The sequence below is a fragment of the Equus asinus genome, chromosome 9 (genome assembly GCF_041296235.1).
Source record: "Equus asinus isolate D_3611 breed Donkey chromosome 9, EquAss-T2T_v2, whole genome shotgun sequence".
Classification (NCBI taxonomy): Eukaryota; Metazoa; Chordata; class Mammalia; order Perissodactyla; family Equidae; genus Equus; species Equus asinus.
The window spans coordinates 13630614-13648660 of NC_091798.1; the positions used below are offsets into that span (position 1 = coordinate 13630614).

At 44.7% G+C, this 18047-nt stretch overlaps 1 protein-coding gene across 1 annotated transcript in view; it reads right to left on the bottom strand.

Annotated features, from left to right (window-relative positions):
* The window catches only part of DOCK2 (dedicator of cytokinesis 2), a 406061-nt gene that overhangs the window by 214617 nt on the left and 173397 nt on the right, over positions 1-18047 (bottom strand). The window contains exon 27 of the mRNA XM_014850884.3: positions 15061-15156. Within this exon, the coding sequence (XP_014706370.1) occupies positions 15061-15156 (96 nt within the window). The remainder of the gene's footprint in view (positions 1-15060; positions 15157-18047) is intronic.

The window sequence follows — 18047 nt, forward strand, 5'->3', positions numbered from 1 at the left end:
GCTCAGGGCAGTTCCAGGAACCACTGACACTAGACCTGAGACCCATTCTGAGCTCCAGGTAGTTTCTTCGTTAGCTGAGCAGAGGCCTCAATATAGCCATTGCTTGAAAAGTCTCTCATTTTAAGCTGCTTGAGGCAACTTGCTGTTTGCTAAAAACATATTTCTTTTTTTAAGTTCCAAGAAACATAGATGTTTAATGATTATAATGCCAATCAAGTGTGGCTCACAATAAAAAGAGCTGGGGGACAAATCTACACCCAAAGCTGTTAAAGTTTGGCTCAAACCATGTCTGACGGGCTTAATGGTCGTAACCCCCTCTTCGGGAACTTTCATCTAAACTTCCTCCCCATCTTCTTTCAACCAATTAACAGCCTGAACACCTGTTGATCATGTCTACCACCCCACTCCTGTGGTTTCCCAAATCTATGATTTTCTTCTGCCTCCTACAGGACCCTGAGTCCATGGAGAGCAAACCGAGAGCTTGGTTTCCTCATCGCCCAACTAAGTCAGGTTCCAAGGTAGGCGTGCCTCTCCCCTACTGGCATGCTGTTCCAAACCCCCTTCTCCCTCAGCCGGCCCCCACAGAGGCGTCCTGTCTGGTCTCCTCACATGCACTCTCTTTCCCTTCCAGCACATTCTCCAAGCAGCAGTGAAGTAATCGTTGCAAAATTTAGCTCTGAATCATGTCACACTCTGACTGAAAACTATTCAAGGGCTTCCCAATAAGCTTAGGAAGTAAGACCAGGTCTGTCGCTAAGGCCCAGAAGGCCCTGCAGGCCTCTCCTGTGGAAGCTCTCGTCACAGGCCCGGGCGCTGTTGCTCTCCAGTCACACTGAGCCACCCTGAGTTCCTCAGACCCATCACTGCAACCCTCCCTAAAGGCTCTGTGTACACTTTTCCTTTTGCCTGGAGTAATCCCCACCACGCCATCCTCTCTGCCCAGTTTCCAGCTCTGCTGGGACTTCCCAGGTAAGACCTTCCATGACTACCACCACCACTGCCCTAGACCACACCAAATACCCCTCTTAACACACTCAACTGACACCAGGGACTCCTCCATCAAAGGTCTTGGCACAGTTGTCCTTGTACATATATTTGTGTCATTCTTTGATGAATGTATTTCTCTCTTGTTAGCCTATAATCTCCCTAAGGTAGGAACCCTGCTTATTTTTGCTCACCTTTGTGTCTCCAGCACTTAGCTCAATGGGATTCAAATATTTGTTGTAAGACTAAGTTAATGAATGAGATGCTAGTGGAGAGACACGAAGAAATGATTTCCAGTTTTTTCTTTGTTAGTCCTCACATGGGGCTGATACATGGGTGGGTACAGGCTCTGTCTGTGCACCCAGGAGCATCCAGCCTTCCACTAATTAGAGCCTTCAGCAGCTAATGTGCCCAGGGCTTCTAATTCCCCTGTGGTCCACACGGCATTCAGGACCCAGGAACATCAAGCCACTACCATCCTGCCCTACCACCACCCCCGCAACACCTTTATCCTGAATAGTGACAGCCCAGCTTAACCTTGTTTCAGAACAAATTGCCACCATAATTAAATCCCAATGCATTTTGCACATTTTACCAAGATACTGCCTTACCATATGAAAGAGAAAATTAGTTTTGAAATTAAAGCAGATTGTTAACTATTTTCATTGTAATGTTTCCATTAAAATGCCAGAATTTATTACATGTGACCCAGTCCATTTCAGACAAAATGCAATTTAAAGGAGACAGGGTCTGTCTAACTAAAGAAGCATTTTGGGCAGAGCATTTTGCCTTGGATACCACAATGAAAATGAAAAGACAATAAGCATCACGCCAAAGAATTATTTGCAACAAAGCAAATAAAAGCTCTATATTCATGAATGGCTTTCACAAATTCTCAGAATCCATAACTATATTATATTAAATTTCACTCAGATGAAACCTGAATTTTTTTTCTCCTGGCAGAACCTCAATATATATGTATTTTCAATCATCAGCTAAACACGGCGACCTCTCCTCGGTGCTTGGGCTTGGTTTCCAGGTAGCACACGCAGTGTTGTGACACCCTTGGTTATGCTGACAAAAAAGTCTGCTTTCTCCTGAGCCAAATGCGCTGAGTCACGTAATTGTTGAAGGCAAGAGTGGCTCAGAGGGCTCTTCCAGCCAGCACACTGAACCCACCCCACAGGCAGGAGGAACACATGCCCTTTCTCGATTCGCCCACCTGGACATCACACCCTCTCCTCTTGACCCTCTTAATGGTGTCCTTGTTACTCTCTTGTGATGATTATTTGTCCCCAATTATAGCTGTTTCTAGTTTTCTTCCCCTTTCCCCACTATACATTCAATGTCCTGAGAGTAGGAATCGCTTTCCTCAGCTTGTAAAGTCTTAAGTCCAGGAAGTCTTTGTTGGATTGAAGCGAAAGACTTCCACATCAGGAGCCCTTGTCTGTGCCACGTGGACCACTGCACTGGCCTTCAACGTCTGCTTTCCCTTACCGTTTTCCAGCTCCCTCAGATCCAGCCTCCTCCCAGCCGCCTGGGGATCTCTCTAAGACACACCCGGCCATGTCATTCTCTGGCTTTTATATCTCTAATCTCACTCCCCTCCACCCCCACCATCCTAGAGCATAAAACTTCTCCCATGGCAAACAAGGGTCCTTACAATCTGACTCCAACCTAATATGTATAGCCTAACTTCCTACTACCCCGCTTTCCCCTATACCCATCTCCTTACCACTTTCCAAAAAGTCAGGGACTAATACACATCAGTGACTTAGCATATGCTGTTCCATCTACCTGGGACACTGTTCCATTACCTACCTACCTTGGGAAATAATTTTCATTTTTGGGGAATAAACGAATAGCAGCCATACTATTACTAATCATGATAATAAAGGCTCTAGTTTCCTGAAGTTACAATGGGGTATTATTAAACGCTTTGCTTTCATTATCTTATTTATTCCTCCAAAAGTTACTACAAAGTAGCTTATGATTACCTCCATTTTCCAGAAGAATAATCGAGGCTTGGAGGGAGATGAGCAATTTGTCAAAGTCCACAAGTATGAAGTGGTTGAAGGCTAGAGTTCTTTCAAGGTCTGCTGAACTTAGGAGCTTGGCTCTTAACTCCTAAGCCACACAGCAAGTTGCAATTTAAATGTCACCTCTTCTCTGTCACTTTTTCTGATCATCCCCTGCCCCTGCCATGGGATCAGTCACTCTGTCCTCTGAGGATTCACGGGGCTTTGTACAGGCTGCTGCTTATATTATCTTGGCACTTCTTTTGCAAGTTTCTCACTCTCTTCTCCACCAGGGAGCACAGTCCTGGGGGATGGGATTGCCATTTGCAGCTCTGGGCCCCTCCGAGTGGTTATCACATTGCCTGAGATGCTGTAAATGCTTCATATATGTTTGTTGAATGAGTTGGAAGAAAATATGGAGATGAAAACATTAAGAGGCAAAACAGTCCAGGGAGGAGAGAGACAGATCAGGACGAGGCCAGGAGTCCTGACTTCTGCCCCCGATTTTCTGCACAATTTTGAACAAGCACCTTCACCTCCGTCCCCCACCTCTGTCTTTAAAATGAAACCATTTGCCTTTCTGACTTCACAGGCTGGTTAGAAGAAAAGAGAAATTATATACATGAAAAGGCTTCAGTAAGTTTGAGCACCTCATTAATTCCTATTTTTAAAGAAACAGTGTTTGAGGCATTTTTTTCCTGATTATAAAAGGGAAGCAAAATCATTTCAGAAAAGGTGAAACTACAGAAATGTACAAATCACGTGTCCTTTAAGCAGAAGATACCAGCATAATTTAAGCTTCAGACCAGCGTCCTCAGGTCTGCCCTTGGGAGATCCACGGCCACATTTCTTCTTTCCCTGACCTTTAGGGTCCCTGATGACTTTCTTGTTGTTTTTCTTGTTCTATTCCTGTAAGCCTTTATATTTAAGTCATATAACGTTCTCATGTTATTAAAACACATCATAAATATTTAATATCTGCACACATGCATCACTGTATGAATGTAGCATAAATCTAGAAAATTTAGTGCTGATTTTAAAGGATCATTTGGCAGAATTGATTCCTTTGAGTCAGTTAAAAAAGCGAGTGCCCTAGGCAGGGACTACAGGGACCAGAGACCTGCGGCTTGTTTCACTGGCAGCTGTTCCAACAGGGTTTCTCCACCGGCAGCTCCATCCCTCAACAACAGTCCCAGGGAAGGGCACTCCCTGATGGAATTCTCCTCTGGTCTGGGATTCAAGCCTTTGTGGCCGATTCACCTCAAGGGGACTTTACTCACAGCCCAGCCACAGCAACAGTTTAATGTTACTTCACAAATCCAGGAGAGCTCCCAAGTCAGGGCCATAAAATAGTTGTAATCTGATCCATTACACTTGTGTCAAAGTAAGAGGCCACAGCACTCAAGGAGAACAATAAAGGCTCTTATTTACCAAGGGCCTTCTGTGTGTTAAGCCCTTCTTCCCTTTTTCACCATGGGATCGACAGGTAACAACCATGATTAGCCCCATTTTACAGAGAAGAAAACTGAAGAGCAGAACTGTGAAGTGAAGAGACCGTCTGGTTATGAAATAAGGCCTCCTCACTCCCTGAGAAAAGGAGGACCAGTTCCCAGCCAATAAAATCCTGTCAAACTCCATACTTTGCGCCCCAATTCCACAGCCCTTAGAAAGCAATGTTGGGCATGAGCGTGCTCAGTCAATGGCCCGATGGCAGACATTCCAAAGTCCTAACGTTTCTAAAATCCTCCAAGGGCCAGGAAATAGAACAGGAGATACCGTGGAGTCTTACCTTTAAGAACACACTTAAAATCACTTGTTCAAAATCAGATCTGTCCAGCTCCACTAACAGAAGCCAAAAGGCACTGAGATATTTGGAAGCAATTTCATTAGGATGAGGACGTACTGGTCATGCACTTCCGAGTATTCGCTGTACAATTCCCAGACTTGATCTCTGCCTCGCCCTCTCATGGTGCTGGCAACATGAGCCCCTGGGAGGCCAGTGGAGGTCCCAGCATGGGCCTCAGCTTCTGCAGGGCCCAAGCTCACCTCCTGCAGGACCACGAGGCATGGGTTCCTGAGCCATGTGCGAAAGCATCATGGCAGCAGCCGCAGCGCATGTGTTACGTGGAAGCACTCTCTCCTCAGAGCAAAAGTCTGCTGGACTGGCAGACCAGGGAGAATGCAGGAGCCGTTTTAACAAGTTTAGGAACCTCGTATTTCCTCATAATTTCCATCTCTGTGGTTCATCATGGAACAGAAGGAAGGTTTGGAAAACAAAACCAGCTCTTTTAATGCCCTAGCTCTCAAACTTTAATTTGTCTAAAGGAATTCTACCACACAGGGCTAGTAAAGTATTTGGGGATTTTATATAAAAAAGATCCTAAGGGAAAACCTAACATGAAACAAATCTTTTGTCATCTTGTTTTTTTATATCAATTCTTTTAAAGCTAGACATTAATTTGTACTTTCAACTAGTTTGTTCTTTCCATTCATTTACACGCAGAGCTTGGATAAGCTCCTGCTACACGCTGAGACCTGGGCCTACGGACAAGAACCTCAACAATAATAGGACACAGTCCCTTTCCTCAAGGATCTTAGTCTCCTGTGGAACATGGATAGGCAAGGAGAAAATTCCCTTACAACACGGCAATGCCGTAATTGAAAAATGGACAGAGAACAACGAGGTCACCGAAGAAAGACGATCTTGAGGAATGAGAGAAGTTCTCACAGACCAGGAGATGGAGATAAGGCGAGAAATGCTGCTCGCACGCACAATGCCCTAACACTTCCTCTCCACTTACTCAAATTGTTCACATCATGCGAGAACGAGACCCAGCCCCATGGAGTCTACCTTGAGAACTGACTTCTACCCGTGTATGCTACGGGTTCCTTGGGAGGTGAGACACTAATCCATATTCTGCATATATATTTTAGGCCCACAACTCCTTGATATGCAATTACCAAAGTCCCTACTAAAGCAAAGCTTCCCCACCCACGGGACACATGCGCCATCCACATTACCATATCAAACAGCAAGATCCCCCAAGTTAATGATGCCATCTTTGGTTACCAACTGGAATTTCAGGTCTCTTATATAATGTTTATCCTCTTTCATAATCTGATTCACGCCCTGATCTCCTCCTAACACACACACACACACACACACACACACACACACTCTTTCTCTCAGGAAATTTCTTAATTAAGTTAATTTTATCTCAGGAAAACAATTTCTTAGACATGTATAGCAAAATGCTTAAGAATGTGGCCTTTGAACCCTATAGACCTGGGTATGGACACTAGCTTTTTCCTTCCCAGGCATAGGATGCTGGACAAGGGAATTAAACCCTCTGATTGCTCCTTCCTCTTTGAGAGGGGATGATAATTTTTGCCAATCTCGCAGATTAAATGTGATAATGCACTTAAAGTATCATGTATGTCATACAACAAGTGTTCCGGGAATGTTCACGGTTATTATTACTGACACACGCATCCTCTGAAGAGAATGAATGAATACTCCCCCGTTCCCTTTCCATTCAGTCCAGTTGTTCAACAGCAATTCTCTCTCTTCCTTACTCTCCAAGCCTAATCACAACATAAGAGTCATAATAGTAACACTTTATAAGGGTAATGCAAGTAACACTTAGATGTTAAGGAAAAGAATGATGGTTTGGATGGAAATAAAATAGATAGCAGAAATCTTTCATTCCTCAGCAGACATTCACTGAGGTCATCCCGTCTGCCGGGAACCCGTGTTTCCTGGAGATGCAGAAGTGATGAAGACAGACGTTGTTCTGCACTGCCGGGAAGGACGCTCTCACAACAGTAAGATGAGTCTGTGAGGGAGGTGCAGGCTGAAGAGAGCAGAGGGGTCTGAACTTGGTTGAGTGGAATGTGGGTCAAGATGTGCCTCCCAGGCCAAGACCTGAAGGAGGAGGAGGAGTTTGGGAGGCGGAAGGTCTTGAAAAGAAAGGTAAGAGGAGTGTGTTCTCGACAGGTGGACTGGCATTCAGGAGGGCACAGAGGAGAAAAGGAGCATTCTGGGACTGACAGAGCAGTTTGTTGAGTTTGCACAAGAGTAGGAGGTAGGAGAGAGAGGCTGGGCCAGACTGGGCGCCCTGAGGGCTGTGGCAGGTAGCAGGACCTGCATCCTCGGCCGCGGCAGAGCCACTGATGCTTCCTCACCAGGGGAAGCCTACTTTAAAAGACCATGTTGATGACAGTAGGAAAAATTCAAAAGGGAGGAGAGAAGAGACAGTGTATCTCATGAGAGAATGTGGCAATGGCAGCAGTGAGAGATGGTCACTGCCAGAGCCAGGCTAGTGGCATCGGAGGTGAGAGAGGCATCTGGATTTGAGGGCCCTTAGGAACTAGAATGCACAGAGCCTGGAGAGGAGCTGGATGTGGAAGGAGGAGACTCCCTCTCCCTCCGGATCCCTTTAGAACCTCCACGTCTCCATTCTGGCTTTGTCTTCTGTTACACCTGCTGTTTCATAAATGCCAACACTTAAGTAAACCAAAATTTCTTGTTCTGGTTTTATAGGGTTTTATGGTTCAATTACCAGAATTGAAGAGTTAATCCTAAAGATATCTTTGTTATCACAAAACCACCAAACATTCTGTGCCATTTTATAGGTTTCTGAAAGTTGCCACGTAGATCATCCCACTAGATTCCATGGTCTAGGCAGGGTAGCAGCTGGGTTTAAGGTGTCCGTTATTACTTGCAAAATATTTGATGCCTAAAGAACAACTTAATATATTAATAGTGTAGGAGTGCATAATATGCTATTTAAGAGCAGGGACTCTAGAAACAGGACTGCCTGAGCTCAAATCCTTGTTCTTCCACTAACAAGCTGTGTGATTATATATATATATTTTTTTTTTTTTTTGAGGAAGATTAGCCCTGAGCTAACATCTGCCACCAATCCTCCTCTTTTTGCTGAGGAGACTGGCCCTGAGCTAACATCCATGCCCATCTTCCTCTACTTTATATGTGGGACACCTGCCACAGCATGGCTTGCCAAGTGGTGCCTTGTCTGCACTCAGGATCCGAACCGGTGAATCCCAGGCCACCAAAGAGGAACGTGTGAACTTAACCACTGTGCCACCAGGCCAGCCCCTACAAGCTGTGTGATTATAGACAGGTTACATAACCTCTCTGTGCCTCAGTTATCTCATGTATAACTATGAGTACCTGATGCAGGTTAAGTGAGGTAAAACACGTAAGGTGCTTAGCTTTCTGCCTGGGACACAGGACAGACTATCTGCTCAATAAATCATAGCTTTATTATAAATATTGTTTTTAACAAGTTGTTGGGTTTCTGAGTGAAGGTCAAGAGTCAAGCAACCACTACCAGCTGGGAACGCCACCTCCTCATGTCCTAGACTGTCCTCACCCTGCTCTCCATGGGACGGAGTTGAGTGGATTGGCACCAACTCTTTTGCTATGAGTCTGTGGGCTCACAGTGTGGCAGAAAGTGCTCACGTACACGGGCCATTTGCCTTTTGGAAAGTGAAATCAGAGCTTAAAAACTCTGACTCTGATGACTCGGGTGTTTTCTGGAGTCTTCAGTGCTGTTGTGAGGTGAAGCAGTGGAGGATGGGATAATTTCCACTCTTTTTTTTTTCCTTTTCGGACAAACTGCTCTGAACGTCTGGAGCCGGTATGATGCCAACTGCATTTACTTTTATTTAATCATTCCACAGACTCCTCTGCAAAAACCAGGGTAATTAGGCCCAAAATATATCACCCAGAGGCTCATTTTAACTATCCGAAATAAAACCTAGATCCCAATTTCAACAAAATTACTAGATCGGTCCCCTTCCAAGAGCTTCTGGCAGTGCTTATGGGATTGTCCGTCTCCGGTGCTGGGGAGGCTGGACGGGGGGCAGCCATCTCCAGAGCAGTCAGCAGCAGGGTGCACTGGCCAGGAGCGTGCCCTGAGACACCCCTCACCTGCACAAACAGGCCTGGAAATTTTTCCTCACACTGCTCTGAGACCTACGGGACAGCACAGTGTACACGCTCTGTCGCCTGAAATCCCATTCATGTCCCGCCTTGCTACTAGCTGTGTGACTTTGGCCATGATGCTTTCATCCTCTGACGCTCAGTCAATCTATCCTCCTGAACAATGGGAGATGATGATAATTACCTGTGAGGACTCAAAGATGTGCTCCTCACACGGCAGGGATTCTTAGTTAAACTTTCCTTTTTATATTTTAACGTCTCCGAAGATTACAATCAATGCAATAATAACCCACGGCGTCACTGTTTAATTGGTAGCATGTTCCCTTTCTTACAGACACAACATCATGGTGCATCTTTGCAACTTTGATCAAATTTGACGTGTTGTATGTAGGAACCGTTCCCTGGTAAAATGTAAGCTCTCAGATGATTGATTGGTTTTTTCCGTTACTCTTCTCCTCTTACACCACAGCCTTCTTAACGGAACCAAGACTATGTGGAAGAGAATATTGGCTAGACAAGAGCTTTTGGACTGGCCAGAAAAAACACCAATGATTTCAGTCAATACATAAGATTTGCAAGTATCTTGCATACATCACTGTTCTCCGATACTATGCTTATGACAGACATTACTAATCAATTCATCACTTCTTCCCACTGAGCCATGATGTAGCCTTTGAATCCTTCTCAATGCAGTGCGACAGGCAGCCAGAGTTGGCACGTGGAGCAAAATCTATTTTCTGTCCCTGACTCAGGAGCTTGGGAGATAAGGAAAGAGGAAAGGCATTGGTCAAACCAGGAAACTTAGATATATGAAAAAGAGTTCATCGCACACAAGAAACCAAGGTCTGGAGAGGTGAAATTGGCATAAAGTCACAGACCTGAGTCCCTGCAGAATGAGTGTGGAGACTTTCTCCTGTTCTCCCTTTTCCAAAATGTCCTTTCTACCAACCTGTGCTGCATTTCACATCATCAAAGTCAAAGTCCTTGGTAACTTAAGTAAACAAACACGTATCTGACAGATCAGACTGTGCAAAGAGAGGAAGAGAGGGCAGCAGTCATGTAAAAGATTTCTGCCTTTTGTTTTTGTAAAATTTCCTTTTGCTCGTTTGTCACGATCAACACTTCATTGTTCAGGGAGGCAATCTACAGAAAAAATCAGCAATGCTTATTTCCAGCAAATGAGAATTAAAATGCACTATGTGCAAGAAGTGATCTATCCTAGGCACGTGGTTCCTGTAATTTTAATAGCTAACTTCTTTTATCACAATGTTCCTACTCACAAATAAGAAAAAAAAAATGTAACTATTTAATCCCACATAATGACAAGAGCAACCAGCGCCCCCGACCTGATCCAGGCCTTCTCAGGATTTCAGAAATAGTACCAGACATGTCTGAGGTTTGCCGTAAATATTGATTGTTTAATGTTTCCAGGCAATGGAAACTAACCAATAAAAATCATATCTGGAAAATTAAAAGTGATGGTTGGAATGGGGATCTCTCCTCCTTGTCAAATTTCAATTTGAAATTAAATTGGGGCCTTCAGCACTGAGACAGGGACTACTGACCTCTGAGTAATTACTTTCCAACATCATTTTCTTTAATTTGGAGGAGATAATTCTATTCTAGGAATTGCTGGAAAGGCCCATTTTATGAAAATGGAGCTATAGCTTAGGAAGAGGCCGTTTATTCCTTCCTTCTGGTCGGCCCCATTCCTGCTCCTGAGGTGTGTCGCTGCGTGCCCCCAGTACCCCCGCCTCTCCACACTCTCATTGTCGTAATTATACCAGCAAACTCGAGAGCCATTGAGACTAATGGCACAGCTTGCAATTCAGAAGCTGTGCAAGGTTCCCAGAACCTGCCCGGTGGGCAGCAAAGTCTGGACAGGCAATCTTTACCCTGCTCCCACACTCCCAGAGATGAGGGTTCCTGACAGTCAGAAAAAGCATTCGTTGAGGAAGAAAACTGAGGGAAGAGCATATACGAAAATACGAAGGTATGACACAGCACAGCATTTTCAAGGAGTACTTCACTCATTCATTTGCTCAACAAACATTTATTGAGTACCCACAGTATGCCAAGCACCCTGCTGGGTGTTAAGGATAAGAGACTGAGTAAAACATGGTCCCTGCTCTCAAGGGGGTTCACAGAATGTAGGGGCGTAGAGCACAAAAGCAGAAAATCACCTTGCAACAGACTATTTACAACGAGCCTGACGACTGAGAGTGTGCAGGGCTTCGGGGAGCAAAGGAGGGAGCCAGGTGGGGAGGGACTGAGGCCAGATGTGCTGAAAACAGCAGGACTCAGTGGATATTAGAAGTGGCAGGGAGGTAAGTGAGAGGGAGGCAATCGGGACCATGGACAGAGATAGTGAGCACAGGGAGACTGTGGGGTGGGCTCCAGGAGGCTGGTGATGAGTTGGGTTTGGGATACTTGAGAGACAGCCTAGGGAAGAGGCCTTGGTTTTCTTGAGGGCACAGATCATGCCTAAGTCATTTTGAGTCTTTGTGTGGAGAATATAAGAAGTTCTTATAAAATACTGTGTTAATAAATAAATGAATATTATAAACAAGAAACATATGCAAATACTTCTCATGCATTATTTCATTTAATTCTCACAGCAACTCTGTGAAGAAGGTTTACTGCTGCCGTATTTTACAGATAGATCTAGCCCTCAAAGTCTCATGCTACAAGACAGAAGATATGTACGGCAAACCCACAGATAAAAATTACTCAAAAAGGCAGAGCACGTGGAAGATGCTCAACACCATTAGTCGTGAGGGAAATGCAAATTAAAACCACAGTGAGATACCACTAGAACTTTTATAAATCCACTAGAATCATTACAATCCAAAAGACTGACAGTGTGAAGTGTTGGTGAGGATATAGATAAACCAGAACCCTCATAACACTGCTGGTGGGAATGTAAAATGGTACAGCCACTATGGAAAACAGTTTGGCAGTTTCCTATAAATTTAAACATACACTTCCCATATGTTCCAGCAATTTCACTCCAAGAGAAATTAAAATACATTCACACAAACTTTGTGTGTGAATGTTCATAGCAGCATTATTCATAATAGCCAAAAGTTGGAAACAATTCAACTATCTATCAACTAGAGAATGGATAAGCAAAATGTGGCATATTCATATAATGTAATACTATTCAGCAATAAAAAGGAATTAAGTACTGATACATCCTAAAATATGGATGAACCTCAAAAACATTATGCTAAGAAAAGAAGCCAGACACAAAAGACCTCAAATTGTGTGATTTCACTTACATGAAATTTCCAGAAAGGGTAAATCTATAGAGACAGAAAGTAGATTAGTGGTTGCTTAGGGCTGGGGGTCGGGGGTCAGGGGGTGGTTAGGGATGGGATGGAAAGTGACTGGAAATGGAACTTTGGGGGGTGAAGGAGGCGTTCTAAACTGAATCATGGTGATATTTGCACAACTGTATAAATTTACTAAATCTCATCAAACAATGCTTACAAAGGTTAAATTTTAATGTATTGAAATGATACTTCAATAAACTGTTTTTAAAAAAAGGAAGAGAGAGCCGTGTGATTTAGAAGAGGAGGGAGCTCCCACTCAGGTTGGTGAGATTCCGGGCAGCTTGATAAGGAATGTATTTGTGCTGGACCTTGAAGAGTAGGTAGGATTTCAACAGACTGAGAAGCACAAAAAGGAATTCCCCACAAAGAAAGCAACATAAAAGTGAAAAAGTGCCAGGCATGTTTGGGCAATATCCAGACATCCATTATGGCTGGATATTTGGATGGAGAAAAGTAGATGAAAAGGCTGAAAAATTTGGTTGTGGTCAAATCGCAGAAGCTGAGAATGGTCAGGTTAATGCAATTATGACTTAATTTGGCAGACAGTGGGGAGCCAGTGAATGTTCTAGAGTAGGGGAGTGTCCTGGCAAAGATTAACAGGGCAGCGGTGAGGAATGTGTGTTGTAAAGGCAAGCAACCAAGCAGAGCATCAGATAAAAGGCTCAGAGAATTGGCTGTAGTGAACGAGGGCCAAACTGTGCTCACTTGCCTGTGTTGATAATGCAAAGGGACGGAGAGAGGCATTGTACCAGCTAGAAAGGAAAACAATAATAGACACTAGTTATTTGGTGCTTTCTATGAAGAGGGCACTATTTTAAAGAATCACTGTTCGAAAGGAAAGACAGAGACTTCAGATCCTGCTGTATTCAAAATGAGCCAAATGGATTGATGATCATCTTTAAGTCTGGCCCCAAAGAGAAGGAACAAAGATTAGGGAGGTCATAACATGCTTATCTAAGGCGTGTTATGGGAACCATGGATACGGAAACTTGTAACTGAACAAGAAATGACGATACTTCTAAGGTAGAAGGATGGTAAGTGAGACAAACAAGAGAGACCAATTTACATAGCTCTCTGCCCCAAGAGCACCTGGCACTGTTGGTGCTCTGTGCGGATGTGGCTGCTCCTTTAAGTGGACACCGTATGCATTAGGTCAGCAGGTGTTGACATGGGGAGACAGAAGCAAATGGGTTTAAGGCAGATTGTTACACTCTGCTGCTTCTAGGGATCAAACCCTTGCACGGCTACCGTTAGACTAACCCTCAGCACCTTACGTTTTGTATCCATGAAGCAGCGTTACAGTGTACCGACAACCAGCATGCCCACACTTGGCCCGCACTGCACCAGTTTAAAGCAGAGATTCCTAAACTGACTTTCTGGAAGCTGAATCCAGCTTTTGGGGATCATAGAGTATTTATAAATATTTTTTTAAATTAGCTGCCAACACTTAAATATCAGGAAATTTCACATAAAGTATGGAGGTTTTCAGCTTCTCTAGAGAAGTTGGGAGTTTTGGCAACTATATGATCCAGTCCCACGCGGTGTCGATCCGAGCTGAGGGGCACCTGTCCTCTTTAATTATTAGAGCCCCTGCCTGCTACACTTCGTTCACTCACCCGTTCATTCAACAAGTATATTTCAAGCACCCCCTGTAGGCCAGGCACGGGCGCAGGGCCTGGAGACACAAACGAACAAAACAGACAAAAATCCTTACATTCTGAACTCATATTCTCGCAGGGAAAGCCAGACAATAAACAAATAAATAGAGGGACATATCTATTTCCGGTGGTGATAAGTACTAAGAAACAGAAGAAGCAAGGGGTGGAGATTGGAAGAGGATAGAGAGATGCTGGGTGTGGTACTCAGGGCAGCCGGGCAGGGAAGCCTCTGGTTACTCGACACCTGAGCCAGGATCTGAGTAACAGGAGGAACAAGCCCTCCGAACAGGGGGAGAGATTGGCCAAGCGGAAGGAACAGCAGGTGGGGTCAGCTTTTATGTGTGGAGGGGACACGGACAGGAATGAGAGAGGGCAGAGGGCATTTCAGGCCTCAGCAATGGCTTGGATTTTATTCTGAGTGAGATGGGAAACCACAGGTGAGGGTGAGCAGAGGAGTGTCACTGTTGGACACACTGATTTATGTTGGCAACTGGCCCCCGTAAGCATCAAATTTTTTGGCCTTTGGTTAAAGTAAGATGGGCAAAGATTAAAGGGTTAGAGGTGGGCTCTGTGTCTGGAGAGGGAAAATAATCAGACTAGGGGGCAGGAATCTCCTGATCTTTGGAATATTGTGTTTGCGCAGAAGAATAACCCAGAACTTAGCAGTGACCTTGAATTAATGGACGTCAATGTGCAGAGTTAACCCACAACGAAGCCCCTTAGAAAACCAAGCCCACAGGACCCTGACATTGGGCAATGCTGAACTCTAGGCCAGAAGGAAAGGTCCCTGGTGGATGGGACTGGAACATTCTGCCTTGCCCACTCACAAAAGGCTCCTCTCACCTCTCCATCTTTACCACTGACATCCCATCCTGCGGGTACACGCAGCACGGGAGACAAGTCCTACGTCTTGTTTCATTTCAGCAACTTGAATTAACTCTCATGTTCCCCCAGCTCAAACAGAAAAATCTGACCCTTGTACTCCAAAATAAAGCAAGGATCGGCGTTTGGTGTTCCACATGATCTGGTGTTCCAGAAAATCCATTCCTTGACCCTGAAGAGTCTGAAACGTTTACAAAATGAAGAGATCTACTCACAATTAGAACGTGATCCCGCCCCATCGTGATGACCGTCCGGTTCACCGTGCGAAGCAACTGGACCATGATTTCTTGGATGTGGTGATAGGTGAAGGCCTGTAACACAGTCAGAGACATCAGGGTGACAACAGGGACATTGTATCTGCACACCTCTTCCCAAAGACACACAACACTGGTTAGACATGGTGATCATCAAGACCACCCCCACCAGCACCGTCATCATCCTCACCGTAGTCATCGTTATCCTATCTCCATCACCATCACCAGCTAGCACTGGGCTCCAGGAGTTTCACTAACCACCTTAAATCAGTGATTAAGAGCTTCAGCTTTGGAATCAGACACTTTGGGTTTAGAATACTAACTCTGTCAAGAATTAGTGTGCTATGTTTGCTACGTTACTTAGCTTCTCTGAACCTTGGTTTCCTCATCTGTGTAAGAGTCGGGGTCTAACCTGGAATAAGGAGAGAGTTTAATGCAGGAAATTGATTATAAGGGTGATGAAGAAGCTGAGACGCCAAACAAGGTAACCCAGAGATTAGCCACGGCAGGAAGCCACCATGCCCTCTATGTTGGAGGGACAAATAGAGGAGGCAGTGTTTCTGGAGCCCAGAACTTGGGTTATGTGATGGAAACTGGAACCACAGAGGTGCTTGTGCAGTAGAAGCCACATTATCTGCATTTGGGGAAAATCCATGGTGATCCAGGTTGTAACATTTACAGGGTTCTGCCCACTTTAACTTTAAATACAAGTCACTGAATGTGTAGGACTTGCTGATGCTTTTCAAGCATTTGCTGTGGTAGGCAAGGGTTTCACCTACATTCTCAGATCCTTTAACTGGCATAGACTTAAGAGTTACATCCATGCATACCTGGGAGGGTGATCATGGCCCAGTGGAAAGGCCCTGGGATTTTGAATTCAGCAGCTCTGGGTATAAGTGCCAACTCTCCACTGGCCAGCTATGTGACTTCACTTATCACTTAACCTCTCTGAGCCTCAATTTCCTCATCTATAAAATGTGAAAGCTTCTCTCACCGATCTTTCCAGGTTGATGTGAACATAAAAGTGACACATGCAATTCTGGAAAAGTACATGTGCTGAATTCCGCTGCAGGAGAGTCTGTGGGTCTGAGATAGAGCCCGGGCATCAGTAATTTCTGAGTTTCATGTGGGTTATTCTGACGACTGAGAATCATGATACAACACACAGTGAAGCTCTGGAGATGGAGGCTGGGGTTTGGGAAGAGCCTATGTGTCTCCAGGACCTAGCCAGAGCCTGACATAAAGCAAATGCTAAATAAATGGTGGCTGAAAAAGCGGATGATCACTCACGCTCATTCACAAGCACCTATTAATCTTCGCTAAATTCAACTTAACTGTGCTTTGTCTCTTAATGTAACCAACGAAAGGAAAATAGATTCCTAGTGGGGGAGGGCAAGGAAAAGAATAAAGACGTGCTTATTACAAAGTTTCCTCCCCTCCCAACGTGCTTTCAGTGACTACTGGCACCCCCGATGAATAACCCAGAGCTGGCTTGCTTTCTCTGCCCAACTCCCTTCTGCACTTTGGCTAATCCCCGATTCTCAGCCATGTGGAGCTCACCAGCAGAGCCTCTGCCACCAGAGCCTCCACCAGGGCACACACTTTATGGAGACAAGTTCTCATGCTCCATCAAGCCCAGCCAGACCTCAGTCTCTTGCTAGATTTGAGTTCCCCCACCATCCAACCCTTCCCCCACATCTGGCGTTTTCTTCCTGATGCTCAGGGGCAGGGAAGAGAGCATCTCCCTTTACCTCTTGGCTGCAGGTGAGCCTCTTGCCTGCTTTCCCTATCCTTTTATTTCTTCAAGCCTTTTTACTGACTTACAATCTCCTATTTCTTGTGTTATGTGAATGTGATGCTCATGGTAATAACAACAATAGCTAACACATTTTGAGTGCTTACTGAAAGCCTGGCACCCTGCTAACTACTTTACCTCATCTCACTGCAAGACGGACAATACTGTGATCTCCATTATTCAGATGAGGAAACTGAAGCCCAGAGAGGTCAAGTAACTTGTCCAGGGTCACCCAGCTAGAAAGTCAGGGAAAAAGGACAAACTCAGCAAGCAGTCTGGCTCCTTGTCCAGACGCACCCAGGCAGACTGGAACACAAACACAGATCTCTGGTTGCTACTTTGGGGCCCCATCGGCCTCTTTCCATCTGTCAAGATGGACAGACCCTGCCCTCAATTGAGCCAACTTCTAACTGCCTTCAGTGACTTCTGATCTTTTCTTTCCCTTTTAGAAAATCTTAAGTGCTCTATATTCATTACTCCCTTATCTTCCCTGCATTCCTTTGAAATTTCATCAACCTAAACCCACTGCAAATGTATTTAATGGTTTCCATTTGATGTTATTTCTTCCCCAGGATTACATCTCTTCCTTTACCAACAGAGATAATAAAACCCCTTTTCTCTTGACCTCCCGCCCCTCGCTTCTTTTAAATAGCCATTTCTTCTTTGTCCAAAGAGCAGCAATTAGACAGCTCAGGAAGTTTGGTATTTAAAAGTGGAAAACTGTCAAATTCAATTCTTTTCATCCTGAAAGCTCCCAATGTGGGATGGTGTGTAGCAGAATGTTTTGGGATCAGACGGACTTGAGTTTGAATCTCAGTTCTGCTAATTTGAACTGGGTGACCTTGGGCAAATCACTTTTCCTCCCTGAAATACAGTTTCTTTATTTATCAAAGGTGGCAAACAATAGAAACCTCCACATCCTGGTTTGAGGAAGAAATAACGTAATGCAGGTAAAGCCTCACTAAGTAAGGCACATGGTAAGCCCTCAGTAAGTGGTGGCTGCAACTTATACCCCCCTTGGTCTGCAGCAGCACCCTGGCCAGCTTGCAGATTCCCAGCACGTAGCAGAAAGTGCAGTACAAGGCAATGCATAATCTAAACTCTGGACAATATCGAAATGTCACCCAAAGAATGTATAGCACATATGCAAATA